The 17,844-nt window shown below is 51.9% G+C and overlaps 2 protein-coding genes across 4 annotated transcripts in view; one reads left to right on the forward strand and one right to left on the reverse strand.

Moving 5' to 3' along the window:
• Positions 1 to 1,156: 1,156 nt before the first annotated feature.
• On the reverse strand, positions 1,157 to 6,715 carry pdk2a (pyruvate dehydrogenase kinase 2a). Of its 2 annotated transcripts, XR_003783894.3 has the most exons (12): positions 6,254 to 6,715; positions 5,677 to 5,818; positions 5,182 to 5,253; positions 4,819 to 5,003; positions 3,824 to 3,913; positions 3,654 to 3,731; positions 3,222 to 3,298; positions 3,052 to 3,150; positions 2,861 to 2,971; positions 2,192 to 2,305; positions 1,813 to 2,110; positions 1,157 to 1,742 (listed from the first exon to the last, which is right to left on the reverse strand). XR_003783894.3 is itself a non-coding variant. In XM_029133503.3 (11 exons), exons 1-11 carry the CDS (start codon positions 6,369 to 6,371, stop codon positions 1,967 to 1,969), a joined length of 1,230 nt encoding a protein of 409 aa, XP_028989336.1. In that variant the 5' UTR covers positions 6,372 to 6,715; the 3' UTR covers positions 1,157 to 1,966. The 2 variants fall into 2 exon arrangements, 1 of the variants encoding a protein (XP_028989336.1); XM_029133503.3 differs by having other exon boundaries at positions 1,157 to 2,110.
• Positions 6,716 to 9,144: 2,429 nt separating this feature from the next.
• Positions 9,145 to 17,844, forward strand: part of tbkbp1 (TBK1 binding protein 1) — a 28,320-nt gene continuing 19,620 nt past the window's right edge. The window contains exon 1 of one of the 2 annotated variants that reach the window (XM_029133502.3): positions 9,145 to 10,025. The gene's annotated coding sequence lies outside the window, so the exon portion shown is untranslated. The remainder of the gene's footprint in view (positions 10,026 to 17,844) is intronic. The other variant, XM_029133501.3, reaches the window with a different exon arrangement.

Genomic DNA, 17,844 nt, shown 5'->3' on the forward strand with positions numbered 1-17,844 from the left:
AAAATTATTTTCCAAATAACCCTGTGTTCTTTATTCTATTCATGGACACTAAAGTTAAGGGTCTGTGTCCGCCTCCACATGATGACGATGAGCCTGTACCTGCTGGACAGACCACTAGGGGGCACCAGCAGCCATCACAGTGTGCTTATGTTTGGTGGGTACAGAGGACGATCCTGCAGCGCTTCCTGAATGAAAGCAGGCCACATGCTTCAAGTCCCGCCCCGTGCGGCTGGAATGACCCGCCTCCGGTCCCGTCGGCGCCGCGTCCGCTGGCAGCGGGCCCACTGTGTTTACAGGCCACTTTCACACATGCAGACCTCGGGCACCGGGTCAGAGGTCACCGCGGGGCCGGACTGCCCGTCATGTTTGTGAAGCAATGGTTCCCGTTGCTATAGCGACCCGTGATGCTGTTGTTTGTGCGAGATAAGCCCGGCGGTGGATTCTCTCCACTGCCTGATGTTCTGTGGCAGCCTGGACGTGAACACCCGGTTCCACGGCTTCTACTTCAGAGCCGCTGCCACTGATCTGTTGACCCCCATAAACACGACGCCGGCAGGATCGCAAACGCACGTAACGAGCTGCCAAATGAGGCGCGAGACAGTACAGCACGCTGGCCGGCGTCACCCGCTCCAGGCTGAACGCGTGAACCTTATACCGGGACGCACAGGACTTTACTTTTTGTGCTCAGTAAAAAAAACAAAACAAAATAGTAGAAAACGGTCTGAGAGGTTCTAAAGGGTTGTAAGTGTATCTATTACCAACATGTAAAATCTCTCTGCCTTTCAAATATTGAAGATGGTGACGTTCAGCCGGCTATTATTAGACCCCCCGTGGGCTCGTAGCCTGTAGCATGACTCTCACATGCCTCTGACCTCAACGAGGCTCTCTCTTAAGCTGACCTCCCCCTTACTTGGCTCGCTGTGTGCAACACAAGCGACGTCGCTGTTTTATAACCACAGACGCACTGTAATGGAATTTTTTTTCCTTCCCCCCGGAGTTGCTGGACTCGATCTCATCACCAGCACCAGAGCAGAAGTAGAGCTTCAGTTGCTTTGTTTTTCCTTCTTAAAGCAGTGACCCACATTTAGACAGAGACCTTCGCTACTAACGGACATCATGGATCGCGGGTGTCTGAGCCCACACAGACCACGGAGCATTTTATATTGAAGCGGTTCTATTTATTTGCTTTATATTTACATCATTTCAATCACAGGTCAAGTGTAGCTATAAAAATAACCTTTCACATTGTGCATGATTCAGATAAATAGAACACAAAGGGAAAACTTCCAGCTCAAATGGACTCGGGCCCTTGTTCCTCGTATGGCACAGAGTCATAAACGGGCCTCGTCTTGCTGGATAACGGGCCCAACAGTGACTCAGACTGGCTCCAGGGCCGTAATAACTGGAGCCGGTCGAACGGAGCATGTGCTTCATGCTTTTAACAAACCCTGTAGCAGCTGGGCCTTAAGATAACACTGTATCTTATCAGGGAGTGTGGACAAAAGGCAAAATCAAATATCCGGAGCAGAAACACGACATGCGACGTTTGTTCAAAGCTGTGAAACCCAGCTGGAAATTTACCGACACACAAAAATATTAGTCTAAACGTAAAAGAAGTTCAAGTATTCCAGTGAAACGTGTTTGGGTGAAGGCGCTACAGTAACGCGTGGGTGACGGGACGAGGGTCTCGGTTATGGGACAACAGGGCTCCTTCCTGTTTAACTGTGGACCTCCACAAAGTCCTGCAGCAGAACCGGACGACGCGGGTTCTGTCATCAAACCCGCGCTCATCCTCACACGTTCCACGCGCACCCTCTGTTGATCCCAGGATCATCTCTAAAGTCCCAGGGGCGACGTTCTGTTAGGAGACGTTTCCTATATGAATGTTTGGTTGATAAAACCCAGAAGAACAGCGACTGAAAGGCGAAGAAGCTAAAACCAAGGTTTGCCTCCGGCTGGGGCATTTTCACTTGGCCACCTTAAAGGTGCTCAGATCCAGGGGCTCTTTACTGGGGACACACCAGTCGTCGGCCTCGTGGCTGACGGTGTAGTTCCTCAGAGCGGTTTTGTTGTACACTGGCAGCCTCTCGATGGAGTCTGTGGACAGCGCCTGCAGGAACAGGACGGCACGCTGTGACTACAGATGGAGGTCCTGAGCTCCGCAGGAGAACCTGCCTCCTCAGCATCTCACCTTCAGGAAGATGACGGCGTCCGTGCCGTGGCCCTCCATGGAGAAGAGCTGCAGGTCCCCCTGGAAGTACCTGGCATAGAGGCGGGAGATGGGCAAGCCGTAGCCGAAGCCGGCCTGCAAGGGGGGAGGGAGGAGGCAGGAGGCAGGAGGGAGGAGAGAGGAGGGAGGAAAAAGGAGGCAAGAGGGAGGAGGCAGGAGGCAGGAGGGAGGAGAGAGGAGGAAAGAGGGAGGAGGCAGGAGGGAGGAGAGAGGAGGGAGGAGGCATGAGGGAGGAGAGAGGAGGGAGGAGGCAGGAGGGAGGAGGAAAGAGGGAGGAGGCATGAGGGAGGAGAGAGGAGGGAGGAAAAAGGAGGCAAGAGGGAGGAGGCAGGAGGGAGGAGGGAGGAGAGATGAGGGAGGAAAGAGGAGGGAGGAGGGAGGAGGCATGAGGGAGGAAAGAGGAGGGAGGAGGGAGGAGGCATGAGGGAGGAAAGAGGAGGAAGGAGGGATGAGGCAGGAGAGATGAGGGAGGAAAGAGGAGGAAAGAGAAGGAAGCAGAGAGGAGGGAGGAGGGAGGAGAAATGAGGGAAGACAGAGGAGGAAGGAAACAGGAACAAGGAGAGATGAGCTGCTGCAGCTCTTTTACTGCCTGAACCCCACACAAGCCTCTGCTCCTGCTGCTCCACCTACCAGTGGGACCTGCGAGTGGTCTCTCAGCTGTGGAGTGGGAGCAGTGGAGTACATGTAGCTGAACAGGTTCTCGGTCTTGCGGAACGGGACGCCGCCGCCGCGGTCGCTGACCTGCACAGAGTCACAGGGTGAGAGGAGGACGGGACCGAGCCCGGACCCGACCCGACCCGACCCGACCCGATCCAGCTCACCTTGATGGACATGTCCTCGCCTCCCAAAGACACCATGACTCTGACGGGCGGGAGGCGCCCGCGGCCCCCGTGCGTCTCCACCGTGGCCCTCATCGCGTTCTACAGGACGCAGAGACCTGAGTCCAGCGTGGCGCTGATGCGTGAATCAGGCGACTCTACGACGTACGTACCTTAAAGAGCTCAAAGAGCATGTGGTAGAGATGGGAGGGCACGTACACGATGCTCACTGGGTGGTTTCTCTTCTTGTCTGCACAGAGCAAACAAAGCGTCTTCATTCCATCCACTTGCTTTAAATTAATTATCCTGCCTGGTTTCACTGCGGGCAATTACTCTGCTCTGGTTTTACGGTCATTTAGGACGGGAGGGTTTGTGCGTGCGTCTGTGTCGACTGGGCCCATTAAAGCATTACATCAGCTGCAAAGCTATAATTAGAGGCCTGTCAGGTCCATCTGGCTGAATAATGCAGACTCGCTCGCTGTATGTACACAAAAGGCCCGGCTCTGTTTGCTTCACGGCTGCAGAACCTGCCAGAATCTCTCCCTCCGCGACGTGGGATTAGGACCGGATCGGGCTCGCGTGTAACAGAACCAGAATAAACTCACTGTTCATCTCCTGCATTTGCAGATCTGGGGAGTGATGGTAGTGCTGGTCACACACCTTCTTGGCGCAGAGGAAGGCGTCTATGAAAGGAGGCAGAGAACAGAGTCTGGCCCGTTTTCACCCGTCGGTCGTCATTAAACCTTCAAATGAGGTGAGGAGGCGACATATTTACCCTGGACCACGTCTTCCACCCGACACTGGGGGTCGATGGAGCCAATGGTGCTGGGGTGGACAGGGTTCGTGTTGCCATTAAAGATAAGAGCTGCAGAGAAAAGAACACATCCCTGCAATCAGAGCAGTGATGGTGCAATAAAACAAGATGATAGAGATACAAACTGAGGCAAAACAGGTCATAAAACCCGAACCGTCGTGGAACCGACAACCTTTGTTCTGTACATGAACCTGAAGTCCTGAGTCTGCGACGACTTACAGCTGTTTATCGTCTCGTGCCAGATTTGAAAACATCACGCAGTTTTGAGCTTCACTGAGTTGACGCGATTAAGTAGCAACGCACTGACAACAACAAAGCGTGTGTTTTCAGCTGCGGCTCAAATGTCCGTGTCCCGGTCGTGGAGCTTCCAGATGTTCCCCTGGGGCGACACAGCTGGACACAAGCCTGTGGATGGACTCGCGTCCCATCGCATCTGCCCCGTTCGTTTCTGTTGTTGTCACTCTGCTTTGGGGCTCATTTGACGTTTACCTCACGCAAACGCAGCACATTAGTAACACAGAATCAGAAATGAAAACAACGCGTGGCGCTGAGGGATAATCACGGAAATTGCAGTCATTTGTTCTGCATTGGCTTCCGTCGCCGTCCCGCTCGACTTTTGGGGCAGACGCGAGCGCTTCCTGCAGATTTATGGTGCGCAGTCTAACCTGACTAACTGCCTCTCGGGCTGCCAGCATCCCACACACACAGCCATAATGGATGCCACAATGAAGTTTGGAAGGCGGCTTGTTTTGAGGGATTATTTCTGGGTAGAGGCTTATTTTTCTCTGTGGGTGTCGAGCGAGTGACAGGAAGCGTCACACAGCCTGGTTCGACAATATGCATTTTAGACAAACTGAGAGGAACTTAACACAGGGAACGTTTTCATGTCCACACATTGTGGCTCTAAACTAACTCCAAGAAATGAGCCGGAGGCTGGAGCGCTTTGTGCGACTCACTGTGCTGGTTGATGAGCATGCGGATGGAGATGCGGCTCGTGTAGAAGCGGTCCAGGAAGTACTGGATGTTCTGGTTGGTGGTCCGGTCCGGAGCGAAGGCCTCTTTGTACTCGATGAGGCCCTCGGCCATGGTCCTCACCACGTCGTTGTGCCTGTTTCTGATGGTGAACAAGGTGTCCACAAACCTGAGGAGAGACGGGAGATGTTTGGGAAAAGAGCTTAAAAGAGGCAGTATAATGAATAAATGCTTATTTCTTTGCATAATTGACTGATTGTTTAATTTAATAATTCACTGAACACATGCTTTCCAGCACACTGTGCATAATTTCCCATTTCTGTGGGACAACACGTGTTTAAACTCACTCTCCGAGGACATAGTGATCATCAGGATTCTTGTCTAGGAACTCAAGAATCTCCATCAGACTCTGGACGTACCTGAAAGCACCACAAATGAAAACACAGCGTGAAGAGGCCGCGCAGCAGCGCGCGTCATTGCACATTCCTCACAAAGGCACCAGAAGCAGAGCGAGCTGAAAACAGGGTCACGTGACGCGTGACGAGAATCTGGGCTAAAGTTCACAGCTGTGCGGCCGCCTCCCTGTGCACAGAGCGGAGCTGGAAGCCGCACAACTGGGTCAAAGGCTGCTTCTGTGATTCTGGGCATGACGTTGAGGCCGTGGGGAAGCGGAGCAAAACCCACCGCCAGCAAACAAGTCTGCAGCTGCAGCTGGTCGCTTCTCAACCAGGGGCCGAAACAACGTCACCAACAGAGATGCCTGCGGCTGTTTGGGCACAATGTGAGCTGTATGATTCAAAGCCGGGTCGTGATGTAGCTCAGGACAGGCTTCCTGCTCTTACCAGCTGCACACCGTCTGCACAGACGGGGTGCTCAGCAGTTTGTCGGGCAGGAGGTTGATCTCCTTCATGATGTTGGAGAGCCTCACAGGCAGCTCCTGCCTCAGAAAGACAAAGGACGTCTTCTCGCAGGCGTTGATGGAACCTGGACGAGAGCAGAGTCAGCGTGAGGTGTGCGGGGACCGGGTCCTCCACGGGTCCACCTGTGTTTGGACTCATTTATCTCCATCTGTGGGGGTTATTATCACTCCTCATGTGTAATATGTAATAAAATACACAGCCTCCCAGTTGTTAGTGGGAAACTCCACAAGCTGGTGCTGGGAATGGCTTTCTGGGCCGTTCATGAAGGGGAACCCCACCAGCTGGGTGAACTGGGCTCCAGGGGCCCCCGAGCGGTTCCGATCCAGAACCTGACCCTACTTTCTGACGCAACACTGCCCCGTGCGCGTCGTGCGCCTCCGACCCCCCCTCACTCCGCAGGTTCAGCAGCTCGTTCGATTTCATTCCGTGCGGTTCGGCTCGGCTCGTCCAGTCCAGCCGAACGCATCCCCGCAACCATCAACGGCAGGACGGTACTCACCGAAATCGAGGAACTGCTTCATGGAGAGCGGTGAAGGAGAGAATTTGGAGAAATGCTCGATGTGCTTGGGCGCACTGGCCAAAGCGGCGTTTCTCATAATGAACCGCACGAACTTCATTATTGCTGCGGGATCCCCGATCCAGCGACTCCCGACCGAACCCGTGAACGGCACCGCCGGACGCAAACACTGAAAGCAACCCTTGGGAACGTGACGAGCCTCAGCCAATAGGAAGACGGGATTTGTTTGTATTTATGTTCGGCGCCGGCCAATGAGAACCGCCGGGGGGCGGGACCAGCGGGTTTGTTTATCCCACGATGACTTCCATTCACGAGGCTCGTTTTCTTCTTCTCCTTTAAACGTGTAAAGCGTAAAAAGACACTTTGAAATATATGATATTAGTATAAACAACAACAATCCTCAATAACCTCCAGCATTTCGGCCATTTTAAGTAGTAGAGTCCTGTTGTTTCCTGCTGGACAGAACTTTGCCATCTGTGACTGAGTCCTGTTATGGTTCTGAATAAAAAAGGCTTTGTCAAATCAGATCTTACATAAGCAGCTCGTCCAAAATGAGTTTGGACAATGTGTGACTGTGAGTGGGGAAGCAATAAAAGCTTGACTGTAACGTTGCAGTGAAATGTCAGAAACCTGTTCACAGCACATAATGAGCTGCTGTGACACAAAACAAGTACTAGTCAAGCTGTTTTCAAGTGTGGCCTGTTTGGATCTTACATTAGATACGGTCACATGTGAGAGCTTTTTATTGTAGCTGTTAGTGAGGGTGGAACTGATTGTAATTGTCTAGGTAAATTTATACTGGGTGTGTTACATTCAAGGCGTGTCTGTACTTTCCACTGGCAGATGAAAACAAACTGTGGTGTCATCAGTCCGTTTGTAAAGTGACGGTTTGCTCGTGCTCTTGCAGATGTCGATGGCTGGTTCGGCCACATCTGGATGCACAGATTGAAAGGCCAGCAGTTCACTTCACGTTAAAGTTTGAATCGCATTCAATGATTAATGAAACTCAATTCTTACTGCTTAGAGGTTCTTCTGAAAAGAAATGATATTTTCACAATTTTTCTGACCGACGTGATCATTAGTTCCTATTCATGACTGAACTTTTAATGGCTCAGCTACATGAATACAAATGAGAAAAATGTTCCGCTAATTAGGCATCTGAATGGAGCTGATACGTGGTCATTACAATCAGGCTACAGAGAAGAATCGCTAAAGGTTAAGCAGAGAAAATTAAAGTTGGAGGAATGTTGTATGTAGATTTGTTTGTGACACTGATTCGGTGCTTGGCCTCCTGCAGCCGCCCTCTGCGTGATCACAAAGATATGAGCCCTCACTGAAATATTAAAACACCAAAACAGTCAAGTCTCCCGTTCCCTCTCATCGTCTGATTAGCGATGCATGAAACAGCCTGTTGCATTGGACAAATCTCAGCTGGGTCAAGCTCACGTCTGTCCTCTCCTCACCCCTGCAAGTCATTGTACAACCGCTCCTCTCAATAGGAGGAACTAAACTACAGCTAAAACTCAATCTAGGTCAAAAATGTTATTATTGCATTTGAGTATTGTATTTACATATACACATTTATTTAAATGATGCTGGTTGCAAAGTATTATGAAAATGATCATAAACATCAGCTGTAAAATAGCAATTATTCAAACCCTGATCTCTTTCATCTGCCCACTGCTGCTGGATTGTTTTCAGACGATCCGGCAGGAACAAAAATGATTAGGCGGCAGCGAGTCAGTGGGAACGCGGGGACGTCTGTTCATCTGTAGGGTGCGTTACATAAGAAGCGACGGTTCTGTTCACCAGCAGCGGAATCCAAATGCAAAAAGGTCCAGAGCCGGAAATCTCTAAAGGCGAAAGCAACATCAAAACCGAGCTGGGAACCGGTTTCACTGTCATCAGCAGAAGCCACTGCAGAGGAACCTCTGGGGTTTGAAGCTGTGGCAGCTGCTGGAAACCTACGGCACAGGTTCCGAGCCGCTTGAAAAGGAACCATCGTTACGTGACATTAAGATGAGGCCGAAGCTGAGGAGCACCAGCGCATGTTGCCTCAGTTCAACACAAAAGCCCAGCTGCTGGGCTGAAATCCCACCCACGCGCAGCGGCGTCCCATCACTGCGATTAAGAGCAGCAGCGTCTGTGGCCCTCAGCCGTCCGGGTCAAACAGCAGGAACCTGCTGGACACGCAGAGGCAGAACCACTTAGGCCTGCTGGATATTTATACCCACTTCACAGTGAACACAAACATAAATACGTGCTCAGGACGCAGCATCCATGCCCGTCGGCTGTGAGCAGCCTGCTGTCAGTGTCACATACCAACCTCGATAATTGTTCTGTTTGCTTGATTCTGTCGTGAGCGTCATCTTGGGCCGGACGCATCAGAACCGCCTCACAGGGGATGCAGAAAGCGATGGAGGAGACGGCGTTTGGTCCCAGAGCCTCAAGCATGCGGTCGTCCATCATGATGCGTCGCTCACACGCGTTGCCACGGCAACCGAGGAGACAAAAAACAGGGGGACTCAAGGCTGGAGATTGTGCTCCTCTACTTCCTCTGAAGTGTATCATATTAAACAGTATGCGGACATAAACATGGGCACTTTATTAGGAACAGCCTTGAAGCTGACAGAGGATTCCTGGATGTTGATGCCGAGGTTGAACAACAACCTGTTTGCAGAAGGAGAGGAACGTGGGGCAGCAGCAGGAAACAGGCTCGGCTCAGGTTACGTGCGTCACAAAGTGGGGCACTGACCCACATTCATTTATAAGAGTCAAGGACGTGGATGCTGAGGAGTCACATATAGCTCTGGCTTTAAAAATATCCCACACTCTCCTCTTGTAGTTTGGCGGCTTTGCCAATTCCTGACACACACACACACACAGACACTTCTTCTTCACAGTGTGGAAAACAGAAGGTGTGAGGAGGCTGCATGTATGGAGGATATAGCCATTGGCTGAGGCATGTGGCTTTAAACGTAAGCTGTTGAATAGTTTGCATAAAGCCTGGGCTATAAATACTTCAGGCTGTTTGAGTGCAGCTGCTGATCAGAAAGACGCGCTCCGAACGAATTTCAATTCCACCGTCGGAGCTTCTTCAGGTTCTGCCTCCTGAAGGCAGCGTGACTCAGGCAGGAGCCATAGATGCTCGCGTTAAGAGAAGAAGCTGACGCTCCTATTCCCGCGACATCATCATCATCATCATCCTCCTCCTCCTCATCCCACACTGGAGCAGCTCCGCGGCGCGCGCCGCGATGCTCAGTCTTGCACAGTAGCAGCTCCAGGAGGCGCGCTTGTTCCTGCCAGCGGCACCGGAGGCGGACCGGAGCGGCGCTCAGCGGACGCACCGTCAAACCGAGAGCCCCTCGACGCACACACCCACCCGAAGCGATGGCATCCACGGATCGATCCGCCGGAGCGCGTGAGTTCCCGCCCCGTGTGCCGTGTTCCGTGTGGCGGAGGCGCTGAGGACGCGGAGCGGGGCTGGATGTGTAACGTCACAGGCGTTCAACGCAGCGGTCGCTTGGATCGAACCGAATCCATCCCGTCCTCGCTTCGTCCGGGCAACCGGTCCGTTCGCAGCGGCCGCGGCTGACGCTCGGATCCGCTCGTTAAAGGAGCTCCGGCAGCGTCAGCATCACGCTGAGCGATTGCGTCGTTCGTAGGCAAGTTCAGCCCCGCGCTGCTGATGGAGAGCTGTCAGCCAAAGTAGATGTGGTCTGGCCTGCTTTCATCCCTGCGTATTAGCGTCCAGGTGAGTCACAGCGAGGACAGACAGAGTCACAGCAGCCGAACTTACTCTGGAGAGTCTCAGCACTGTTTACTACAGTATAACACAGAGGCAGTAGTGGGTTGATAGTTAAATGTACTTAAATGCATATTATTTAAACATTGTTGCTGCACATCACATATTTGCATTTATTGCAAAAAAGAAAACATGGGTCCAATAAAAGGAAATGGCTGTGAGCAGAGGATCTGAGTCTAAGAATTTCTGGCCTGGAAATATATGAGTGAGCATCAGGTTAGATAACGGCAGAAAAGGGAAGCAGCCGTTTGCTCCTTTCTCCCATAACAGAAAATCTGGCATGTGGCTGCTCCTGGAGTGAATATGTGTCTGATGATGGAGATAAAGATAATTTGATTGCTTCACCGGAGCTAAAATGGGTGTCTGATGTGTCTAATCGTGCTTCTGAGTCTGCAGCTAACGTCAGCATGCTAACACTGACAATGCATGGCTTGTGGTATGTCCACAATAATGAGCATCTGAGTCTAAGCTTGTTGCCGTTTGCTGATTGGCCTCAGTGACTACAAACCACAGAGGACTCGGGATTTGTTCTTTAGCATCGCGGCATTTTGATGCAGCCGTTAGCATCCATCTGGTCCCTGCTGGCAGGACGTGCGGAGGCACTTCCCTCTTCGGGGTCTGGAGGTTAGGATGTGACCGTATCGTAGTGGGAGTGAGGATGCGACCCGTTCTGGGGCCGGACAGCGACAGCCTCTGGCCTCTGAGGGCAGAAAGACAACATGCAGCGATGGGAATGCTTTTGACTTGTTAGTCTGACCTGCTTCAGGAGCAGTGACAGGAAGCGCTCCCGCCTTTCACCTCCCATCCATCTGAAGCCGAACCTCCCGCGTTCTGGATTCTTCCTCGCTGAGCCGCTCTGACTCATTTAAGGAACTAAAGGCAAGCTGCTAATCGCCGCTGTACCTCTGATGGGTCTGGCCTCGTTAATCTTGTGTTTTCCTCCCCACCAACACAGCAGCGAGCTCCTCTGCGCTCCGAGCTGTTGTATAATGTACTTTGTTATGTGCTGCTGATGCTGTTTTTGCTGTGGAGCGGAGTGGGGCTCGCTCCGCTCTCAGCCTCAGTCTGATCTCACTGGTGGAGTTTCCACCAATCGGTCTTGAAGCCGGTTCAGCAGAGACGCTCCAGCTCTAATGTGTCACAGCTCCAACAGCTTGGCTTCGGAATCGTTGGACGACCCATTAGGAGACACACGGCCTCAGGTGTTACTGTGGCTTTTGGAGATAATGTGTGTTCAGGGTAGAGAGCGAGGGAGCTGATCAATCAGAATGAGAGCACCGGCACTTACCAACATCCGGAGTTAATTAACCCCGAAACAAATGGGAATCACAGTCGATAATCTGGAAACCGTTAAAACCTGCAGGCGCAGCCGTCCGTTAGACAGTGGACAGGGGCATGATGGGAACAGCTGAGCCCTGGCCTCCTCCCAGCAACAATGTGGGAACCAGGCGAGACGTAAAACGCAGCCAAACTAAACGCGAGAATGAGTGACAAGAGACGTTCTGCACGAGCTGGAGCGACCTGGGGAACAGCACACGCCGTTCTCAGGCTTCTTCAGCAACCAGGTGATTTCACAGGCAGATTCTGGCAGCGCAACTAAAGACGGGGTATTAGCAGACTCCTGATGTGTTAAAAGATGTGCGACGAGTCATCTTTTGGCTCCGCAGCTTTGACGCCAGCGTTTTCCTCAGCGCTTTGACGCGCGCCTCATTCTCGTGCGCAGCCGCATCAGAATGACACAGACAGATGCTCTGGCAGCAGCGGAGGTGTTGGTAATGATTCTCACCTGTCCTCACAGGAGACGGCTTTGGCATCAATGAACAAACCTCTGATGAATCTACCAAATGCAGCTTCAGCTTCAGACTGGAGCTTCAGACTGGAGCTTCAGACTGGAGCTTCAGACTGGAGCTTCAGACTGGAGCTTCAGCTTCAGACTGGAGCTTCAGACTGGAGCTTCAGACTGGAGCTTCAGCTTCAGACTGGAGCTTCAGCTTCAGACTGGAGCTTCAGACTGGAGCTTCAGACTGGAGCTTCAGACTGGAGCTTCAGCTTCAGACTGGAGCTTCAGCTTCAGACTGGAGCTTCAGACTGGAGCTTCAGCTTCAGACTGGAGCTTCAGACTGGAGCTTCAGCTTCAGACTGCAGCTTCAGACTGGAGCTCACGTTGGGGATCCAACCTGAAGCCTCCTGTTTTGTGCTACTATGCTATTTGGACCGTGGTTAACGCTTTAGCTGCTAAACATTGTGTCGCTGGTGGTGACTCATCCTCTCACAGTCGCCGCCTGGAATCGCCACTAAAAGTTTATTTAGCTTCTGTGTGTAAACACTGCTGCAGGAAGAAATCTTTTTTTCTTTTGAACATACGGCAAATTTACTCCATTTCAGAGCAAAGTTTCACAAAGTGTTACAGTAAATTGTTTGACTTTGGCAGTAACCACCCCGCAGCTCCATGCGGCTCTTTGCACCTGAGAGTCGGAGTCAGACATGAGAATATGAGGTCATTCATCTCACCGTGCTGTGTCATGAGCCGTGGGCAGCACCATCAGACCAAATCCAGCCCTGCTGCAACGGCATAATTCACAGACGGATAATTTATGCAAGAGCCTTCAGTGGATCTGCAAATGGTTCCTACTTGTTTTCCCTGTGTCGTGCCCCCGGTTTGGTCTCGCTGCATTTCCACTTACACTTGTGCTGTGATTATGGTCGTATACAGTACAAACATGGACATTTATGTAAGCTACTCACGGACTGAATCACAAAAGGAACAGGGGGAACAGTGGCTCTGCTGGCTGATAGAATATTCATAAAGGGCTTTTGAGGGTCGTAAAGGGTGAAGGACGAGCGAGACAGAGAGGCGAGGAGAGAAATTAGGAAATGATCCACTGTGATCCTGCCTTTCAAATCTATTCGACATCTGAGGTTTCCATTTGGGTCCAATGCTTGAATAAAACCAGAGATTGACTGTGTCAGATGTTGTGTCTCATAAATCAGGGAATTAACAGCAACTTGCAGGTCAGAGGTCACAGGCAGGAAGCATCGGCCGCAGGTGAGGGGGAGGAGTCAGCAGGTGGTAAATGGAAGGCAGGCAAACAGGAAGTGGAAAAAGCAGAATTCCAGCCCAGCGTTCATGCACGGCCGCTCACAGAGAGTCTGTGCCGAAGCGAAGCTCCCATTAAGAGCGCGGAGAACGCGGGGAGCTTCGTCGCCGTGTCCACGGCCCAGCAGGCGAGCGTGAGGGGAGAGCTTCTTCAGACCAGTGTGGGCTCCGCTCGGCTGCGTTACGTAACCGCTGACCACCGCTTCTCTCTGAGCGATCCATGCGCTGCCCACCTGCACCACAGCTCTGCTGAGTTCTGCCTTCAGATGACTCACTTCAGCCGCGTTGCCAGAAGCCTCCCCTCTCCTTCAACGCGTCTTTTCGAGCACATCCCCGTTGCTCGTTTCAGCTTGGCTGAGAACGCTGTGACCGAAGCGAACGAGGCCCAGGCTTCCAGGAGCATCCTTTGTTGTTAGGGGACACCTGGTTGCTAAGGAGACGAGGCAGTGTGATGTAACTGCAGTGTAATGTGACCACTCGCGTCGCTGCCCACTCAACACGCGGCGCCGACCACACGGCCCAGCGTGGAGTGAGAGTGGGCAGAGCCGTCCTGGGCCGGGAGCCCGTCTGGGCCCCGGGGTTCTGTGTCTGGAAGAGCAGGTTCGCCGCTAGCTTGTCGCGTCGTTACCAGGCGGCCTCTCAGGAGCCTAAAAATACCTCCTGCCGCTGCGAAGGGAACGCCGGCGCCTCCTGTTTGACGTCCCCCAAAACGCTGGTTCGGGTTCCGCCGCTGCATTGCAGCGTCGAGTGTCGGCCGTCGGTCTCGGGACCGGCTAACAACGCGCCATCGCACAGGCCCGCTCGGGCCGGGCGGTAATGTTTGTATTTGCAGCAGGCGCCGGCGCAGCACATTTCTAATAAAGAAGAGGCAGAAACAAATTCTGTGAGCAGCATCGTTTGCTCTGGAAGTGGGTTTTATTTAGGTCCACACTTGGGTGACTTTGCCTGAGACAGGATCCAGCTGCTTTGCATTTGCATCCTCATTCATGAGGGTTTGTGTTTGCTGTCACGACGGACTGCGTTTGGTGCTTCATAGAAGCAGCTTCACGCCTTTACCCCCCGCGGAGCTGCTGATTGTAATGAAAACACAAACGAAAGCCTCACTTTCAAAACCAAAAAGCAGCAAAATGGAGGAGTGAGTTACACTGAAATCTGATAACTGATGGTCACAGGCAGCTGGGTCCAGACTCACACCTGACCCGTCTCTTCAAGGCCCAGGACTGAGCACTCAGTTCCCTGTAGTAAAACCTCGTGCTCGGGCTTTCGCGCTGCCGCCTGCGTGGGCCGTTGGACCGTTCCTCCAACCAGACGAAGCGCGCATCGACAGCCCGGCTCCATTGTTCCGAGCGCTACTCGACACGGTGGCGGTGACTGAGCGTCTGGCGCCGTTGGACCGAACGCTGGGGCTCCTGTAGATCCAAAAGCACCGGTCACGTTTCTGGGCGTGAATGAAATGATGACCCAGCAGTTTATGTGTTGAAAGCAGTGCGCTCGCTCTGTCGTTTGACCTTCGTTAATGATGCGGTCACTGTTTGTATTATTGTGAAGCTGTGGTGGAGAGCCTTCCATCCGTCTCCATGCATCTCTGGCTGCATCCGTCAGTCGTTTTCACTGTCTGTCCGTGCTCCTGGAACGTTTCCCCTCGATGCAGGAAGTCACACGAGTGGATTTATCTCATGTCTGAACAGCGCTGACATTTAGGTTGACGCCTCCTGGGATCCGGCTCCCGCCGCTTCCTCCACCCGCTCGCCGTCCTTTCATTGCTCCACACAAACACGCCCGTGTGGTGCAGGTGGTCGTCCACGCTGGAGCTGATCCGTTCGGGGGCTAACGGCTAACGGCTAACGGCTAACGCGCGTGCGTCCTTCTCCCGCAGCGGCTCTGATTAAAGTAACGCACTGGCACGCGCTCCGGGGTCTCTGCATTATGCAAAGGTCACAACATGAACACGCGCCACGAGCTCCTTTCCCACGATGCCCTGCTCACCATCATCTTGACTCTGACCTCGTCCAACAAGCTGCAGCTGGTAATTAATCAGCACTCGCAGATTGTTATATCAGCGCTGGGAGCCAATCAAAGGTTTCGTAATGCGCTGCTCGAGAAATTAAAGGCGCACTTGAACCGCACGTTGGATCCTGATGGAGGAATTGTTCAAGTTGAAAAGCTTCACGTCGTCTGATTTGAGCTCATAATGACTCGCATCTTGTTACTGTACATCCAGAGAGACGTTTGTGGGTCTGAGTCACTGGTTGTGGTTTGGATTTGGGTCCTGGTGGTTTTAGGGACGAGCGTTCGTCTGTGCAACACACATGCTTTTCATCACTAATCACATTTCTACTGGAAAGCAGTTAATTATTTGACATGAAGGATGTTGTAATTAATATCTAAAAATAAGAAAGACAATTCAATGCAACTGAGCCTCTATATGTTGGATACTCTCTGTGTTCTGATTTAAATTTAGCTGCTCTTAGCATATTTGTGTGTGTGTGTGTGTGTGTGTGTGTGTGTGTGTGTGTGTGTGTGTGTGTGTGTGTGTGTCTGTCTGTCTTCCATCTTTCACTCAGTGCACGACAGCAGAACAGACACTTTGGAGGAGAATGTGATGTTCTGTGAAGCGTACGAGCCCTTAGATGCAGGGGGAACGAGACAAAAGGGAGAGCCACGTACGAGCAGGGCCACTGGCAGTGAAAGGATTCAAGCCGCTCCAGCTGTCAGGTCCCTGGTTGGCATTAACGTTGGAATTCACTGGGAGGCAGAGGCTCAACGAGGAATCTGATGATACCAGTGTTATTGCGCTCGGCACCTTTTAGCATTACAGCGTCTCTCCCAGCGCCCAATTCTCCCTCACAGCAGGTTATAGAATCACTAAATGAAGAGGCTGAAAGGATCGGACCTTGTTGTTTGACTCCATCCTGCTGCTGCTGCTGCTGCTGCTGCTGCTGCTGCTGCTGAGAGGAGACTTCACTCTCCTTCTTAATGTGTCTTTTAACAGCTGAGACCAAATGGCAGGCTTTGTTTTACTGGGACATGCACGAGTGCTCATGAGTCATGACAAAGTCACTGTGTGTGTGTGTGTGTGTGTGTGTGTGTGTGTGTGTGTGTGTGTGTGTGTGTGTGTGTGTGTGTGTGTGTGTGTGTGTGTGTGTGTGTGAAGTTGGTTTAAGGATTGTGTTTTAATTGCAAATGGAGGAAAGAATTACTTATCTAGCCGTCTTTTCCCTCTCTGCTTTCTCAAACCCGGCTGCAGCTTAGCACAACTTTGTCTGATGAGCGAATGCAGGCGCTGGATTGGTTGTAGTAATAATGAGGAGATGAATGTCTTTTGTGGGGAAAGTTCTCATTCAAAGTCGAGACAGAGTGGAGTTTTCCTCCACGCTGGGGGGGCTGATGAACTTTGCTGCCGAATACCAAGATGGATGAATGACAGAGCAAGGGAGACGGAGACGAGGGGATCGGATGAAAGGAGGAGGGGAAGGAATCGACATTTTCACTTCGGCACCGGCGGAAAAAAGGAGGATAAGAGGAGCGACGCAAGATGAGCAGACAGAAAACAGAAAGCGGGGAAGAAAAATACAGCAACACAGCTCATTGTCTCCATCCGGCCTCTGCCATCAATCTCCCGAATGGCAGCAGCCTTACTCACACACACACACACACACACACACACACACACACACACACACACACACACACAGGCTGCCTACACGCCTGAATCCCAGAGTGATGAATCATGGCACCGCGCGGCGTTTGTTAGAGGTGCTGTTGCTCCGCTGTACTGACAGGTTGTGTGAGCACTTTGTATAGAGAGTTGTGTATACGTGTGTGTGTGTCTGCGATGCGAAGGGGGTGGTGGTGCGGGGGGGTGCATCACGTGATGTCAGAGTTTCAATTCTACATCCATATCCACAAGACATCAGCATTCAATGCAGCCTTTTCAGGACTGTTTAGGGCCAAAATACATGAGTGATTTAAGTACTACAGTACTACAGTACAGTACTACAGTACTACTATGACTCTGCTCCAGCCAAGTTCCTCACGTGGGTCCGATCTGCCAGCATCAGTACGGGTTCAGCACAGGGGATCAATACCCAGCTCCTTCCTCCTCTCTGCCTCTGTGTCCTTGCACTGACTCATGTACACACACACACACACACACACACACACGCACACGCACACGCACACACCTACCTGATCCGGTGGGAGCATTTAGCATCTACAGCTCTAAAGGTGGAGTGGCACCTGTTCCCTCCACTTTATTCACAGATCTAATGTCTGAGTCAGAGCTGGATCACAGGATGGGGCTGAAAGGAGCCAACGGGACCCAACATTAAGCTCACACTGCACAGACTCAATCCCCCAGTCTCCTCTTTGATCCCACTCCAGTTATCACCAGCTAAAATGGAGCCTTGACCCGACAGGCACAGCTTCCTCTGCTCTACATATGGAACAGAGACGTGAACGATGCACAGGCTCCGTGGAGGAGATGAAAGTAGCTTATGGGTGTAAGCCACTATTATTTCCATTTGTGTTACCACAGAAAGAGTAAAGCCACAGAGGACGAACGGGAGCAGAATTTATTAATATTAACATCTGTGAGAAGCGATTTTCCCCATTATGGTCCACAGTAATCCACGATTAGCTTCCTGGCAGACACAAACACTCGCATCATCT

This window comes from Betta splendens, chromosome 19 (assembly GCF_900634795.4).
Source record: "Betta splendens chromosome 19, fBetSpl5.4, whole genome shotgun sequence".
NCBI classification, from domain to species: domain Eukaryota; kingdom Metazoa; phylum Chordata; class Actinopteri; order Anabantiformes; family Osphronemidae; genus Betta; species Betta splendens.

Coding starts and splice junctions, on each gene's coding strand:
- pdk2a (XM_029133503.3), bottom strand. CDS start 6,371: ATGAAGTTCGTGCGGTTCATTATGAGAAACGCCGCTTTGGCCAGTGCG. Junction 5,819..6,253: donor GAAGCAGTTCCTCGATTTCG/GTGAGTACCGTC, acceptor GCTCTCGTCCAG/GTTCCATCAACGCCTGCGAG. Junction 2,111..2,191: donor ACGCCGTCATCTTCCTGAAG/GTGAGATGCTGA, acceptor CTGTTCCTGCAG/GCGCTGTCCACAGACTCCAT.